The sequence below is a fragment of the Salvelinus fontinalis genome, chromosome 1, assembly GCF_029448725.1.
Source record: "Salvelinus fontinalis isolate EN_2023a chromosome 1, ASM2944872v1, whole genome shotgun sequence".
Lineage (NCBI taxonomy): Eukaryota > Metazoa > Chordata > Actinopteri > Salmoniformes > Salmonidae > Salvelinus > Salvelinus fontinalis.
The window spans coordinates 45512358-45530649 of NC_074665.1; the positions used below are offsets into that span (position 1 = coordinate 45512358).

An 18292-nucleotide genomic window follows, 5' to 3' on the forward strand; every position below is an offset into this window, starting at 1 on the left:
TAATGACCCTTTGCTATGAGACTTACAATTTAGCTCAGGTGCAACCTGTTTCCATTGATCATCCTTGAGATGTTTCTTCAACTTGATTGGTGTCCACCTAAATTCAATTGATTGGACATGATTTGGAAAGGCACACAACTGTCTATATAAGGTCCCACGGTTGACAGTGCATGTCAGAGCAAAAACCAAGTCATGAGGTCGAAGGAATTTTCCGTAGAGCTCCCCGACAGGATTGTGTCGAGGCACAGATCTGGGAAAGGGTACCAAAACTTTCTGATGCATTGAAGATCCCCAAGAACACAGTGGCCTCCATCATTCTTAAATGGAAGAAGTTTGGAACCACCAAGATTCTTCCTAGAGCTGGCCGCCCGGCCAAACTGAGCAATCGGGGGAAAAGGGCCTTGGTCAGGGAGGTGACCAAGAACCCGATGGTCACTGGCAGAGCTCCAGAGTTCCTCTGTGGAGATGGGAGAACGTTCCAGAAGGACATCCATCTCTGCAGCACTCCACCAATCAGGCCTTTATGGTAGAGTGGCCAGACGGAAGCCACTCCTCAGTAAAAGGCACATGACAGCCCGCTTGGAGTTTGCCAAAAGGCACCCAAAGACTCTCAGACCATGAGAAACAAGATTCTCTGGTCTGATTAAACCAAGATTCAACGCTTTGGCCTGAACGCCAAGTCTCAAGTCTGGAGGAAACCTGGCACCATCCCTACGGCGAAGCACGTTGGTGGCACATCATGATCCAGAGCGCTCAGGACCTCTGACTAGGGCAAGGTCCCCTTTCCAATAAGACAATGAGCCTTAGCACACAGCCAAGACAACGCAGGAGTGGCTTCGGGGACAAGTCTCTGAATGCCTTGAGTGGCCCAGCCAGAGCTCGGACTTGAACGTGATTGAACATCTCTGGAGAGAACTGAAAATAGCTGTGCAGCAGCGCTCCCCATCCAACCTGACAGAGCTTGAGAGGATCTGCAGAGAAGAATGGGAGACACTCCCCAAATACATGTATGCCAAGCTTGTAGCATCTTACCCAAAAAGACTTGAGGCTATCATTGCTGCCAAAGGTGCTTCAACAAAGTACTGAGTAAAGGGTCTGAATACTTATGTAAATGTGATATTTCAGTTTATTGTTTTTTTTAATGAAATCTGAACATTTTTATAAAAACCTGTTTTTGCTTTGTCATTGTGGGGTATTGTGTGATTGATGGGGGGGGGGGGGGGGGGCGCTTTAATCCATTTTAGAATAAGGCTGTAACCTATGTGTAAAAGGTCTAGGGGTCTGATACATTGCAAAGGGGCTGTGTAAGCACCAGTCATACTGCAGCATCAACTCACACCCTCAACCCCACCTCTTATACTACCATGTCCAGTTTATAGTTTACCATGCTGTCTAGCTAAGCCAGTATAGACATGAACTTTGACACATTAGCCATTATCAATTACATATCGTAGTCAAATCAAATGTTATTCGTCACATGCTTTGTAAACAACAGGTGCGGGCTATCAGGGAAATGATTACTTACGGGCCCTTCCCAACAATGCAGAGAGAATTTTTTGTTGTTGTTGAAAAACCCCCCACAATGAATAAATACACAATACACTATTTTACTGAATCTGTCTTTGCTTATGCATCTCGTGTATCTCATCTGCAGTATTAAATTGTGATCAGTTTACATGCAGTAACCCCCCCACCCCCATTCCTTTGGCTATTTTCTTATATACCTTTTTCCAGTGATGGGAGACTGAGGATTCATGATTTCTGTATCGCCGGGCCAAGGTGCCATGCCAAAACCTTCGATATAGCAGTCAATCAAAGTCCCTCAGCTTGCAACAGCAAGCTCTTTGATTGGGCCAATTGAATCATCAAGTCTGCAACTCCTTCCCTCAAACTATGTTCGAATGTCCGTACTAACATATTACGGAGAATGAAGCAGTGTAATGGGCATGCACCCTAAGTGGTATGCTAGTGTGGATGTGGAAACACTGTCCATTTTGGCCTCAGTCTCCCATCACAACCTTCCTCCTCTACTATCCAGATACCTCACTTCTCTCCTCCTCTCCTCTTCCTTCATTCCTTCTCCTTTACTCTCTGCTTCTCCCTTGCTCTGCTTCCTGCCCCCCCTTTCCCTGTCTTCTTCTTTTCCCGAAAGATTCCAAGCAGAACGGCGACGCGGCCACTGCGGCCCTGGCGAACGAGGACTGCCCTACCATCGACCAGGTGCTGAGCCCGGACGAGCGGAGTCCCGCGGGGCGAGGGGGCACCGGAGTAACCCGGGAGCGCTACCAGCAGGACCGCGCTTGCTTCCTGCTCAACACCAGGGAATTCCGCGCCACAGATGGGAATGTGCGGAAAGGTACGTCACTCCCACAGGGGACAAAACCGTAACCACATACACCACATAGGTCGACAGAGCTACACACAAGATGCCATAAGGCACAAGCACTGATACAGATAAAAATTCTCTGCATAGTTCTCTGCATAGAAGATGCTAATAGGGCAGGTGCACAGGGGACAAATACGTACACAAGTGATGTATACATGATCAAATACAGCATATATGGGAACTGATTTGTGGTTAGTTACTGAGAACACGCAGACAGACACAAGCAATGGCCAAGAGCATCATGGGAAGAGCCATGTTGGTGTGACAGAGAGGTTCCAGACACTAGTTTCTGACAGGACACAACAACACCCACGTACAACATCTTTACTCTTCTGCTCTTCTTTGCTCTGGCCTACATATGTTTCCACCTCTTCACCTTCATGCTGTGACACTTCCATCACACTTGGTATCACCTTTCTTTCTTCCTGTCTGTATTTTCTGTCCCTCTCACTTTCATTCACTGCCTCAAATTGTCACCCTCCATTTTGTCCTTTGTATTTTCTCATCTTCTCTCACGCTCATGGCCTCTCTCTCTTTCTCTGTCTCTTGTACATAGACAGTTGACCATGCATTAATTGACCTCTCGTCACTTCTGTTTCTCTCTCTCTCTCTCTCCCTCCCTCTCTCTCTCTCTCTCTCTCTCTCCTGCCTCAACTCCTCCCCCTTGATTGGCTGCCTCCCACTTGATGCCCTGTCCCCCCCAACCCCCTTTCCTTGTCCCCCACCTTTGATTCCATATCCCCATTCTTTTCCCTCCTCCTTTCCTTTCCTCTTCGAAACATGCCTCATTTACACCTGCTTACCCCATGTATACTCTTGTTCCGATTCTGAAACGCAATACCTCGATCCATTTCTTCACGGGCTGCAACAAACTTTTTTTTTTACCACCTACAACCACCACCACCAAACCTGCACCAAACACTTCTCCTTTACACTCCTCCCAAACTCTCAACGTCACTTTTGACGCTAAACTAGAGGCAGCAGGCTTGGCAGCCAGCCCAGACTCCCCTTTGGCTGATGAATGGTATAAGCTGGAAGGGTCTCTCCTACAGCAGGACCTCAATGCAAACTCCACCTCTTCCTGGATCAAACCATAGGGCCAAGAGGTAACACCTTAAAACCACGGGGACCCGAAATGGAACCCCGTTAGCTGTACCATGTTTTGTTTTTTTACCTAATCCGTCCGCCAAACATTTTAGGTTCTCTCAACTCCATGACATTGCATGTTGGCAGTTGACACTGAAACATACCACCCACAGACACACTTGAACACAGAACACACTCACACTCTCACATACAGTACACTATGCATGACTGCAAACCACAACTAGTACCCCCTGTGCTGTGTCTGTACAGTATGTTAGGTAAAGTCGAAGTATCACCCATAAATTGCCCTCTGTGTTAATGTAGGTAAGTTCAAATAGTGATATCAACCCTTACAGAAAATCACATGATTACACGTCTGTAGTTTCATGTTATCACATGTTTCTTTACATATTGTCACCTGTTATCACATTAACCTCACATCAGATCACATGTGATCACATGAACACGTGTTCACGTGAAAATGTATGTAGTGTATGTAATGTAATGTGTTCTTTCCGTAAGGGAATAGATAGGTAGGGGAACAACAGCACCAAGCTATTGAGCTACGGTTGGGTAAAACTGTGATTTGTATATCAAGGCCCAATTGCATTGTATTGCTCAGAGTATCATCCAATCAGAATAATCTATTATTCAGAATAACCTGATCTTTCTTTTCTCATATCATGAAATAAGAGGATCTACGTGTTTTCCATATTTAATGTATAGTGTAAGATACTGTGAGTGTGTGTGTGTGTGTGTGTGTGTTGCGTGCGCACCAGGCTGTGTATTTGAGAGAGTGTGGTCAGAGCGCGATTGTGTGTGCCGCGTGCGGCAGCTGCACTGAAGTAGCCCTGTAACACTTGAGGGGCTATCAGGAACGGCGGGTCACGTGTTGTCTGATCTGCTCTGTGTTGCTGTCTCTCTCTTCAGGTTGTGTCATATCACGCGTTTGTATGTGGGCTTTTTCATTCTTACACCCTACACTGTGTCTCTGTCCTACTCTCAATGCCGTCCGAGTGATGTGTTTGTGTTGTTGTCGCGTGTGGCTTTTACTGTGTTGTTTTGTCTGTCACTGGTGCTCTCTTTACCTCACTGACATTCACCCTGACAGATAGCAAAAGACACATCGCTCTTTGAAGAAATCAGCCTATGCACCGGGCGAAATTTCCAGTCTCACAGATTTCTATCATGATATGATATGTACATATTCTAGCTATATTTAGGGCTTACATAATGGATGATTTTGAATGCGATGTTGTACAGCGGTCATCTTTGGGTCAAAGGTCAGTGGGGTCAGCGGAGCCTCCAAGGTCACGGGAATAGTACCTTACGATGCATGCCGTGCCGGGAACAACATTTTCAGCCATATCATCATATGGCTCTCCTCAACATTGTACAGTCCTCACATTGATAGACAAATGCGACAAACTAACATCAATGCATTTCTGATTGACGAAAAGTTGTGTTTTAAGTGTGTCGTGTTTCGAAAAACACTATTCCCTAGACCTCAAAATGTGTACTTTCAGTGCCTAGTGTAGTTAAAAAGGTCAGACTTGAGTTCTTGGCTGTACTGTAGTGACCTGAGTACACTCTGCCCCCATAGGATAACCCTTTGAAGAACCCTTTTTGGTTCCAGGTAGAACCCTTTCCACAGATGGTTGTACATGGAACCCAAAAGGGTTCCCCTTTGGGGACAGCCGAAGAACCCTTTTGGAACCCTTTTTTCTAAGAGTGTAGTTAGCTGCACTTGTACAGTTAACTGCACTTGGTGACTGAAAGAAACACCGAAATACTGACTCACTGACTGATGCCGACATTACACTGCCAGACAGACACTATGACAGACTGATTGACTGACAACTGGCTACGTGCCATCTAAGGTAAGCGAGCCTTGAGCTGTTGAACTCCTCTCCTGGAATCCCCGGACTGTTTCGGTGTTGTGTGTTTTCAACGGTTCTTTTTGTGTATAAAACCTCAAGTTAATGCTGCAAATCCCTCTTTAAAACCAAAAAGGAGGCCATTTTAAGCAGGAAGCCAGAAGCACTAGAGGTTTCATAGGATGACATTCAATGTTTACTGAATGAATCCTCCTCTCGTTATCACGGTACAAGCGTTTGGTGGGGGGAAAGCTATAACCCTTTAACTCCCAGAACGTTATACGATATTTGTGCCAATTCTACATGTCAACGTTCAGCTCTCAGCATTGCTGAAAATATTGGTATCAGTAGGGGGACTCGAGGATCACAGAAACTTGACTTCCCTCTGTAACCTGAAACGTGTAACATTTGATAGTAACGGAATACCATTGCATCCGTGTGACGCTGAACAAAAATAGAATGCCTCTGAGCAGCATTGCCATTCAATCTCATATTGACCAAAAATCGAATGGAAAGCCAAATGGATAGGAATGAGGTGAAGAAACCCCAAGGGAACACTGTAAAATCACTGGAGGTTTGATGGCCATAATTGCTCCAGCTGAAAATAATAATGGCTTAACGATGTGTTCCGTTTTTTTGTTTTAAAGTGGGATTCCCTATTGTGCTCTCAAACTGGTGTTGTGTGCTTTCCCCACAGTTTCTTTCTTCGATCTTTGTATATGCAGTCCTTAAGTTATTTCAGTAGTATTTTAAGCCTCTCTACAACATACTTGTCCATTTGACCTCCTTCGCCCGAAATGCAATATGCAGGGTTCAATAAGGTCAAAGGGTCAATTACCTCTTTGATTGCTCACTTGCAGTCATTCCCTTTCCCCCTCAATACTGTCCTCCCACTTGATGCCCTGTCATCTGTTCTTTCTTCTTCTTCTTTCTCTTTACCCTCTCCTTCACTCTCTGTGTATGTTTCTGTGTCTATGGCCATGTCCCGAAATCTCTTGCCTAACTACTTACTAAAACGACACACTGTATCCTAATCGTACTGCATACAGTACTGTTTAGACATACTGTAAAAAAAAACAACGAATGCAGTAAGCAACAGCTATCAACATATTTGGCTCATCCGTACTGAGAAGGAGTCGTCTAATGTGCAACCACGCTCGTTCCCCACCACGCGTTCATTTCGGTACAGCGCGTCCCCTTATCGAATTATCAACTGTTGTCGAACGTGGTCTGAAAAGCCGATTCTCTTCCACAGTAGTGTGCATTGAACGCTACTAGAATCTAGTAACTAGATGAAAAGTTGATGTGAGTGGTACATCCTGGCATTCAGGGCATACTACATTTTTGAAGTTTCACATACTATAAAATGTCCTATTTTCGCATACCCAAATAGCCTAATATTTAGAATGCAAGTACGGGTATTTAGACATGGCCTATATGTGTGTGTATTAATATGTGTCTTGTGTGTGTATATATATATATATATATATATGTGTGTGTGTGTATTGTTTTGTGTGTCTCTCTTTGAGATTTCTGTTAATCTTCATTTCTCTATATTCTATTAGTTGATTTTGTTGTGTATGTTTAATGTCTGTTTGTCAAGGACCATTGTCAATCAGAGTTCATTTTAGTCTGTTTCTGTTGTTTCTGTGTCAAGTGTGTAATGTTATCAGTTACTTTGTCTCTACATGTTGGTGTGCTTTGTAGTCTGTTTGTCTTTAGTCAGATTGTCTATCTACCTTTCCTCCTCTCAATCTTCCCATCACCTATGCTTATTTTTAATAATTGGGATAATTTAATTTAATTAAATACATAAATGAATAATACATATATATATATACATTTATTTGTATTTGAAAATAAATAATACAACAAATAATACAACAAATATTTTAATAAGTTACATCCACAGTGTGGATTTGATTGTATTTCAGTATTAATTTCAATTGAAATGAATTAAGTCATCAAAAAACCTTTGACCTTCAGAAAATACATTTACAATAAGGTTATATTTAGGCACCATTGACTTATTGCATAAATATTTGTCCTAAAATAAATTAAAAAATATTATTTTGAAAAAATAGCTGTCTGTAACGATCTTCTTCATCTGAAGAACAGGAAAGATCGGACCAAAATGCAGCGTGGTACGTGTCTATGTTAAATTTATTATAACTGAACACTAAATACAAAATAACAAAAGTGAAACAACGAAAATCGAAACAGTCCTGAAAGGTGACACACCACAAAACAGGAAACAACTACCCACAAACACCAGGTGGGAAAAGGCTACCTAAGTATGGTTCTCAATCAGAGAACGATAGACAGCTGCCTCTGATTGGGAACCATACCAGGCCAAGCACATAGAAATACAAAACATAGAATGAAAAACATAGAATGCCCACCCCAACTCACGCCCTGACCAAATCAAAATAGAGACATAAAAAAGGAACTAAGGTCAGGACGTGACACTGTCAAATAATTTGCATACAGTACAATCTGGTCATAATGGACACAGTGGATGGATGGGTAAGAGACACGTTTTAATACCATGTGTAGGTCCAACGGTTAATATGTGGGCACAATCAGAATGTGGACAAGATCAGGACAAAGGACACATGTTGGCACCAGGTATAAACAGGGATTTTCTCTCTTTTTCTCTTTATACTCCCTTTTTTTCTCTTTTTTCTCTTCTCTCTTCTCTTGGTTGCCTGTTTTGGAGAGAATAGATTGTTGATTGATACAGTATGTTGCAGTGTAGTGGAACATTTTGATAATAGTTGAAACTTTGAGCTGGTGAAAGATTCTGCATATTCTAACTAAGGATAGTTTTTTTTACTATTAATTACATTGTAGAATAATAGTGAAGACATCAAAACTATGAAATAACACATATGAAATCATGTAGTAACCAAAGTAACCAAGTGTTAAACCAATCAAAGTATATTTTATATTTGCGATTCTTCAAATAGCCACCCTTTGCCTTGATGACAGCTTTGCACACTCTTAGCATTCTCTCAACCAGCTTCATGAGGCAGTCACCTGGAATGCTTTTCGTTTAAAAGGCGTGCCTTCTTAAAAGTTCATTTGTGGAATTTCTTTCCTTAATGCATTTGAGCCAATCAGTTGTGTTGTGACAAGGTAGGGTTGGTATACAGAAGATAGCCCTATCTGGTAAAAGACCAAGTCCATATTATGGCAAGAACAGTTCAAATAAGCAAAAAGAAACGACACTCCATTATTACTTTAAGACAGTCAGTCAATACGTAACATTTCAAGAACTTAGAAAGTTTCTTCAAGTGCAGTCGCAAAAACCATCACGCGCTATGATGAAACTGGCTCTCATGAGGACAGCCAAAGGAAAAGAAGACCCAGAGTTACCTCTGCTGCAGAGGATAAGTTCATTAGAGTTACCAGCTTCAGAAATTGCAGCCCAAATAAATGCTTCACAGAGTTCAAGTAACAGACACATCTCAACATCAACTGTTCAGAGGAGACTGTGTAATCAGGTCTTCATGGTCGAATTGCTGCAAAGAAACCACTACTAAAGAACACCGATAAGAAGAAGAGACTTGCTTGGGCTAAGAAACACGAGCAATGGACATTAGACCGGTGGAAATGTGTCCTTTGGTCTGGAGTCCAAATTGGACATTTTTGGTTCCAACCGCTGTGTCTTTGTGAGACGTGGTGTGGGTGAACGGATGATCTCCGCATGTGTGGTTCCTACCGTAAAGCATGGAGGAGGAGGTGTGATGGTGTGGGGATGCTTTGCTGGTGACACTGTCTGTGATTTATTTAGAATTCAAGGCACACTTAACCAGCATGATTACCACAGAATTATGAAGCGATACGCCATCCCATCTGGTTTGGGATTAGTGGGACTATCATTTGTTTTTCAACAGGACAATGACCCAACACACCTCTAGGCTGTGTAAAGGCTATTTTACAAAGAAGGAGGGTGATGGAGTGCTGCATCAGATGACCTGGCCTCCACAATCCCCCGACCTCAACCAAATTGAGATGGTTTGGAATTAGTCAGACCACAGAGTGAAGGAAAAGCAGCCAACAATTATTCAGCATATGTGACTGACCAGCTCAAATCGGTCTTATATAGCAACATTTGAAACAGTTTTTTTTTTACATTGGATAAAAGTAGAGAGAGCTACAAAATGGTATATCATACACTGTATTTTTGAGTAACAATGGGAAAGTAATTTTGCTTTGAACGTTGATAAACTTGTAAACTCACTTTTGAGAAAAGGGCCTTTGAATGTTTTGGTACCTACTGGAGAGCTCTCCTTTGTCTACAGCCATTCAGCATTGTTCACACCCTCTTAAGCCAGCCCCACCCATCTCTTTAAGGATTCACATGTGAGGTCATGTGCTAAACAGTGAGTAGTGTAGTAAAGATTAAGACTAGAAGTGGTAGTAGCCTACAACAAGGAACAATTCCAGGTAAACAGAAAGTGTCCAGATAAAAATATGTTATAAATATTTGACACACTTGTCTAAATTGATGGGTCATGTGAAGAAATGCTATTATCCCCAGCCACATCCAGTGGTGGAAAAAATACTAAATTGTCATACTTGAGTAAAAGTATAAATAACTTTAAATTCCTTATATTAAACCAGATGGCACAATTTTCACAATTTTTAAAATATTTTTATTGACTTATAGCTAGGGGCACAATGTACTTAAATATCAAAAGTAAAAGTAAAAATATAAACCGTTTTAAATTCCTTAATATTAAGCAAACCCGACAGCTCAATTATCTTTTTTTATTGACGGAAGCCAGGGGCACACTGCAACACTCAGACATATTTTACAAACGAAGCATTTGTGTTTAGTGACTCTGCCAGATCAGAGGCAGTAGGGATGAGCAGGGATGTTCTCTTGATAAGTGTGTGAATTGGACAATTTTCCTGTCAAAATGTAACGAGTACTTTTGGGTGTCAAGGAAAATGTATGGAGTAATGTAGGACTGCAGTGAAGTAAAAGTTGCCAAAAATATAAATAGTAAAGTAATGCACAGATATATAAAAAAAAACTACTTATTTAGGACGTTAACGTATTTTTACTTAAGTACTTTACACCACTGCCCAAATGCCTTCACACCAGGACATTAGCATACTTTATTTATACTGTTACACATGCACTTATCACATACTATTCCATACATAAGTTAAGGCCAATCAACCTGATTTGAAATCTGAGTGAGGTGCACATGTACAGTACATTAACAGATGCATGCGCCATATATGTATGTGGTGGACACTTGACACGGTCACATGATATAGTTGTGGCATGTCACAAAATCATGTTATGACCACGCATATCAATATTCATTTTATATTTCAATATTTTGCTAAGTCTTGCTAAGTGGATGGTACAGAAGGTGTAAACAGTACAGCCAAATGGTTACTTGCATAGTTGCAATATCAGAAATAGATACTGTATATTTTATTTATATTGACACTATGTACAAGAACAATATCAATAACGATATCAGTGATAGATGAGGTAGTGTAATGTGGTCTGTGTGTAGCTGGTGTAGAGGAGTCAGGCGCAGGACAGCAGATATGAGTAAATAAACGTATTTTACAAAAAAATGTCAAAGACAATACAAAATAAGCGAGCCCACACAAACGGACCGTATTACATAAAAACAATCACTCACAAACAAACATGGGGGAACAGAGGGTTAAATAATGAACAAGTAATTGAGGAATTGAAACCAGGTGTGTAAGACAAAGACAAAACAAATGGAAAATGAAAAGTGGATCGGCGATGGCTAAAAGGTTGATGACGTCGACCTCCGAACGCCGCCCGAACAAGGAGAGGGACCGACTTCGGCGGAAGTCGTGACAGGTGCATATGCATACAATCAGGGGGTAAAGTGGCAGAGCAACAGGATAAAAAAAATAGTAGCAGCAACGTATGGCGTGTATGTTAGTAGAGAGTCATGTGAATAGAGGCACTGCAGATAGTTGAGATGACTGGTCCGTCCAAACCACACATGAACAAGGGAATGTATATTCGGAGAGCCTGTTTCTGTCCTGCCCTTGACTTTGGTGCAAGGCATGTGATGTCCATAGCCTCTTCGTCGAAAAACTCCCTGATCTTGTCTAAAAGATAGTTTGTCTAGCTTTGTCCAGTCCAGGTGGTACTTTTACAGGCAGACCTTCTATGGGAGGTAGGATGTCAGCGTTGCGCAGCAGCTGAAACCTGGTCCCGACAGTCCGAACGCTCCTTGGCGACAACAACACCAGGCTCCAGAGCATCGAAGCTGTAAAACAGGGAATAACAACAACAACAAAAATCAGAAGACATTACAACCCTGCACAACATCCCTTCACCTCCCAAGTTTAGATAAAAACCTCATACAATGAAAATGATTTTTTACCTGAAATTCTGGCAATGCTTGACCTGTGGCAGCGGCCTGAAGTATGGAGTCAGGTGTTGTTGCCAGCCACAGCTTTCCACCAGCACCGTACCATCCTCCAGTCCAGCCATGTTGACCCCTGTCACAGTGCAGCCCTTCACAACAGCAGCAATCTCAGACAGTGTTCACTCTGGTCTTTCTGAGCGCTGCTTGATGAGGCCGAAGCACCAGTCAGGGGCAAACTTGGTGTGGCCTGTGATCAGGAAGTGAACGTCCAGATTGTGGTGGAGCTTGTGCATGGTCCACCAGGTACAATACCAGAGCACAAACGTATTCTTGTTTTGGCCACTGCAGTTATCACAATTCAGGTCCGCACGTGTTTTCCCAACTCTGTAGTTGGTGAAGAAATGGTACATGTAGGTGATGACTGCGCTGCTGCCTTTGCTTGCTTGGGCCAGCTCTCTTTTTAATGACTGTATGACTGGTGGATTAGAGTCAGGCCTGTTCTACTGATTGATGCTGAAAGAAAAATTCCAGATACAAATATCTGCCATCTGACGTCAGCTGGCTAACTAACAGCAAGCTTTAACTAGCAATACAAACCGATTGTCATAGCTAGCTAAAGTTAACCAATAGGTTCAATGTTAGCTATTTAGCTAGCTAACAGCAACCTTTAGCTTGCAATGAAAACAACTTTCTGACCAAATTAGAAACGTATAATATCTGAATCTGTAGCTAGATTCTTACCTGTATACGTGGATGAACGCTTCACGGCAGACTGCAACCCCTTTTATAAGACATCATGTGTTGTTTCTGTTTAACTTGCACAGCTTGTTTAGCCCGTTGTGTTCCACTGATTTCAAAACGTGTTATTTTCAGAGTGAGAGACAGCATTGCAGCCAGAAATCACAACTTTTTCCCACTGACCTTTGTCGATAGCACCTGATAAATTCAGGGCTGCAATGCTATTGAGAGCAGTAGCAACACATTTGCAGTTCTCCGTGGCTAACGTTCTATCTTTCAAAAAAACTGCAGTAGAAAGGATTATTTACGCATTACGAGCAGCTCATTTTATATACACAAGATGCAACACCGCAGGCCAATCCAAACTCATCTCTCGGCATGTTCAGCCCACTCATTATCTCTGCCAATCATGGCTAGCGGGAAGGTTGCTGACTTTCTCTGTGACTAAACCAACTAGGCTCATAATTTAACAATTTTATTCGTATTTACAGATGACATACTAGTTTGATATTAAGGCACATGAAAGTTCACAACGGCATTTCTGCCAAAAAAAGCATTTTGATAAAAAAATATATATATGTTCAAAAGGCTCTCCTATGAAGTCGTGACTTGCGACATACGCCTAGTTTCCTGAATCGGGTCACATATGTGGGAACTCCTTCAAGACTGTTGGAAAAGCATTCCAGGTGAAGCTGGTTGAGAGACTGTCAAGAGTGTGCAAAGCTGTCATCAAGGGTGGCTATTTGTTTAACACCTTTTGGGTTACTACATGATTCCATATGTGTTATTTCATAGTTTTGATGTCTTCACTATTATTCTAAAATGTACAAAATCGTAAAAATAAAGAAAAACTCTTGAATGAGTAGGGGGTTCTAAACCTTTTGACCAGTAGTGTATGTTTCGGATGGAACACTTAACAAGGATCTCCTCCTGAAGCCACTTCTAATAGGCAGATCTTCCAAAAAATTATGTTTATCTGTTACCTGTCAATTTCATCCTGTCCTAATTCATTGTTCTTTCAAAATATTTTTCAAATGTGAATGTATGAAAAATGAATTGTTTGTTGTTGCACTTCATAAATGCATCTAATTCTCTATGTCAAATATCACTGTTACTCACGTCTCTCCATAACAACACTGCTAATATTTTCACCCATGACAGCTTTTTATCCAATCTAATATTAGACATATATGACCTGTATAAATTGTAAAATATATATCTCCTTGGAGTGTAGGAAGAGGATAGCTGACGCACAATCAGTATGACCTAGATACAGTATGGTTAACAAGTCACTGCCAGCATAATATATGGTGTGTTTTCCCAAAAGACATCCTAGGCAAGTGCTGAGCACATTGTGGCTTGTGTTATGGTGCAAGAACAGACCAATATATTTAAGTATGGGTAATACAAACCCACACCATCTTTAACAACTTCCAGTACCTTCGGAAAGTATTCAGACCCCTTTCCTTTTCCCACATTTTGTTATGCTACAGCCTTATTCTAAAATGGATTACATAAAACATGTTCCTCGTCAATCTACAGACAATACCCTACAATGACAAAGTGAAAACAGGTTTGTAGACATTTTTGCAAATGTATATATAAAAAAACTGAAATACTTTATTGACATAAGTATTCAGACTCTTTGCTATGAGACTTGAAATTTAGCCCAGGTGCATCGTTTCCATTGATCATCCTTGAGATGTTTCTACAACTTGATTGGAATCCATCTGTGGTAAATTCAACTGATTGGACATGATTTGGAAAGGCACACACCTGTCTATATAAAGTCCCACAGTTGACTGTGCAAACAAATTGTCCGTAGAGCTCCGAGACAGGATTGTGTCGAGGCACAGATCTGGGAAAGGGTACCAAAACGTTTCTGCAGCATTGAAGGTCCCCAAGAACACAGTGGCCTCCATCGTTCTTAAATGGAAGAAGTTTGGAATCACCAAGACTCTTCCTAGAGCTGGCCGCCTAGGCCAAAATGAGCAATCGGGGGAGAAGGGCCTTGGCCAAGAATCCGATGGTCACTCTGACAGAGCTCCAGAGTCCCTCTGAATGTCCTTGAGTGGCCCAGCCAGAATGCGGGCTTGAACCCGATCGAACATCTCTGGAGAGACCTGAAAATAGCTGTGCAGTGACATTCCCAATCCGACCTGACAGAGCTTGAGAGGATCTGCAGAGAAGAATGGGAGAAACTCCCCAAATACAGGTGTGCCAAGCTTGTAGCGTCATACCCAAGAAGACTCGAGGTTGTAATTGCTGCCAAAGGTGCTTCAACAAAGTACTGAGTAAAGGGTCTGAATACGTATGTAAATGTGATATTTCAGAGGGGGGGGGGGGGGTTAACATTTGAATGAAAACCTGTTTTTGCTTTATTAGTATGGGGTATTGTGTGTAGATTGATGAGGGGGAAAAAACAGTTTTATCAATTTTAGAATAAGGCTGTAACTTAACAAAATATGGATAAAGTCATGGGGTCTGAATACTTTCCGAATGCACTGTATTATCTCATGTATGTATAGTATACAATACGAGAAGTATAACGTAGTATAGACTTGCCAAGAAAATTTGTATTTTTGGGTAAAAATCTGGTCTGAATATTTGTACTTCTCTGTTCTCCATGTTCCCTCCATCCACCTCTCCCTCTGTGATTAACATTCATTCTCCATCCCATTCCCAGGCCGCCAGTGCAGTGCAAGTGTAACTAAAGTCTGACTGTAGGTAGGTACTTCCCCTCTCATGTAGTGCCAATTGAGTTTGGCTTTAGGTCGGTATTAAAGTCATAGTGAAACAAAGTAGAAGTAGATTAAGTCCCCTGATATGGTTTATTGACATTTACTGTACATTCATTGTTTTATAATGTAACTAATCTCACGACAGTAGATATTAACTCCCTTTAAGTGTAATGAAAGTCTGGCTGTAAGTAGGTATAAACGTTTTTATCGTAGAGAAGAAGTGTTATGCCTGGTAGAAGTAGCCTTTAGCTCTTGGGTCCATCCTGGGTCTATTTAAATCCCCATACAATGCCTGACATTAGGTACGTCTTTCCATGTCAGTTTACCAAACTTCTAACTAGAGTCAAAACTGTCAAGGAAAGATGTGTGTTTTTTGTATTGTCCATGTGAGTCTCCATTTTTCATACTTCAAGTGTTACCGGATTCAATGTAAAGAAAGCTACTGTGGACGTTCAGTTATAAAAAAAAAAATGTAAAAAAGGGTTTGCTTAATGGAGCTTGATCTGTTTCCTCAGGAGATTAGTTGATACGATGTGGATTAATATAATGTTTTCATGTAGCTTTGATCGGTTTAGTTTTGGATCATATGAACAGTTTGTGTGAGCCTCTCTTTCTCTTTTTTTGGGGTTGTCTCTCTCTGTCTCCAAGTATTGCATGCTTCCATGTTGATTTCCAGGAATAGCACTAGGAGAAAATCCCCAGCGTACATGCTACTGGTGTGTCGCGCTATAATAACTCTCTCTCCAGCCCTACACTTCCACAGTAGCAAACATAGAATATCAGCGTCTAATGCGTGAACCTACAGTATATTTGTCATCATTAGTAGAAGTACCCTGGTAAAAATTAAATGGCCAATCATTTCAGCATTTAAAGGAACTCGATGTTGGCAAACAATATTGGTTGCCATTAATCCAGTCCAGGACTGTATCGATTCAAATTCATCATATGAGAAAATGTTTCGACTGGAATGTTGTGAGCTATCGACTGGCTGTAGACCCATTTGAACCTTTGCCATGTGAGGTTCTTTACATAAGTTATTCATTTGTACTTTGTAGAATGTGATATAACAGTTCCGTATGTAATATAATAGTTTCGGAAAACACACTCGCAGCCAATACATGCACGTGTAGGAACATAAGGGAAGCTAAAAGCTAAACACACTACACAGTTCGGATAAGTTGACCGTCCATCTGACCTTTGGAGGGTCAGTGGGACATTAAAAAAAGGTAAACTATGAATGGAGCAACAACAGTCCCCTTTACGGTACCCTGCCACTGTTCAAGACATGGTTGTGTGTGTAGCACTGGAGAAGCCCAGTGAAAATGTCCTCATCAATATTTCACTGAGTTGCCTTCAAACTAATGTGCCTCAGCCAGCTAGAATTTAAAAAAAGGAACTTTTTTATTTATGGACTAGTGAGGTTTAAATGTAGAGTGGTCTAGTTGGTCACCGTAGACTGCGACGTTGCCATAGTGAAGTGGTTTTTCCTAATGCAGCGAGGAGGCAGAAAGAGCATCATGCCAAGGGGTGTTCTTTGTTGTCTATCTTTGAGTGAAGACCCGTGAGTGTTGGAGCTCTACACTCGTACAGACAACCACTCTCTAATGAGACTATGACCTATGCCGCCATTAGAGGAGATTAGCTAGCATTTACACAATTGGCTGAACTGCCACATACTGTAAAATAAGAGTATGATAACCCAGTAGTGCTCTAATGGTTCAAATCCCGGATTGACACCTGTAGATCACACAGCTTCGCCCGCTATGGGCCAGTTAGGCGTTGTTAGAGTAGTGTTAACACCACTACCAATGGGGTTTTATATTTCACCTGACTCAACAGCACTCTTCAGCACACCACTGTGTAGTGTCTATTCTCTGTCTGCTCTCTACGGGGGGGAGCTCAATGTCTGCATGCCTTACCCAGTGATATCGACTGAAAGTACAGAGGGAAAAGCTATATGTTTTATGGTGCTTTACACAGAAACCTTCATGCAGAGTTTGATATAAAAGCAGAAATTCAGTGAGAATACCAGCGGCCATTGTAGTACAATAGATTTGGATTGGTTTCAATTTAGCAGCGCTCTGTGTTTTAACATACAGTAGTAGAACACTGATTTACAAAATGTTGCTTTTCCCCCTATAAATAATTCTCTGTTGCAGGATGTGGTTCCCAGGAAAGAGGAAGTGAGTTTGAATGTGGGGGAAATTTTGTTCTAATGTTGGCCATGTGAAGTTGTCAGGAATCTAAAGAGTGTCTTGAGAAATGGCCAGTTTGTAACCACGGATTTTGTGTCAATGAGTCTGGGCTCTTCTCACTCTCACGTCACTCGGGAAAATGGACACATGTATGACTCAGGACGAGACACAGTTTTGTGGAAACAATGTTAAAGAATACAATTTTTACGTCCCTGACAACTTCATTTGGTCGACCGTTTGATCAGTGAAACCTGAGCTTTGTGTATTTGCTTTATTTGTTGCTGTGTCTTGGTCTGAAAAGAACTGCTTTGTCTTTGACCAAATGGTTGTCTAAAACACCTGAACATAGGAACCTGGTCAGAGCTGTTGTCTTATTAGGCAATGTTGGGTGCTTTATTCAACTGGTCTGAAGGTTTGAATGTTTTAATCCTAAATTACCTATTAATCAGAACTTTTTTTGTTTTCTCTATTGAAAAGAATAATGAATGACATAAATCATAACTCGCATTTTCTTGTTCTGTCCCGTCCTGTCTTGTCTCTATGTCTGTCCTCGTCTGTCTTTTATATGTCTCCTAACATTTTGACATTATTTACTCACAATTTGATTTATTCTCATTTTATTACTTTCTATCGTGTACTGTTACTAACCTCTATCTTATCTATGCTAACACTCTCAATATGTTCTTCAATTATATGCATCCTTCATTCTACACCCAAATAACCATCAATATGTCAATTTTCCCATGGCCACCTTGTCATCACATGTATAAACATTTCAACTTTTTTTAAAACTTGCATTTAATTTAATCCTAAATAACAAATCCAACAACTAAACCAAATCATTATTGCAAACTATTTCCTTTCAATTAATGTTCTCCTCTAA

At 41.3% G+C, this 18292-nt stretch overlaps 1 protein-coding gene across 8 annotated transcripts in view; it reads left to right on the forward strand.

Annotated features, from left to right (window-relative positions):
* The window catches only part of LOC129855502 (potassium voltage-gated channel subfamily C member 1-like), a 78646-nt gene that overhangs the window by 45084 nt on the left and 15270 nt on the right, over positions 1 to 18292 (forward strand). For 2 of the 8 annotated variants that reach the window (XM_055923239.1, XM_055923277.1), the window contains exons 4-5: positions 2153 to 2356; positions 4403 to 4423. In XM_055923239.1, coding sequence (XP_055779214.1) covers positions 2153 to 2356; positions 4403 to 4423 — 225 coding nt within the window. The other 6 variants (XM_055923247.1, XM_055923285.1, XM_055923268.1 and 3 more) reach the window with 5 other exon arrangements.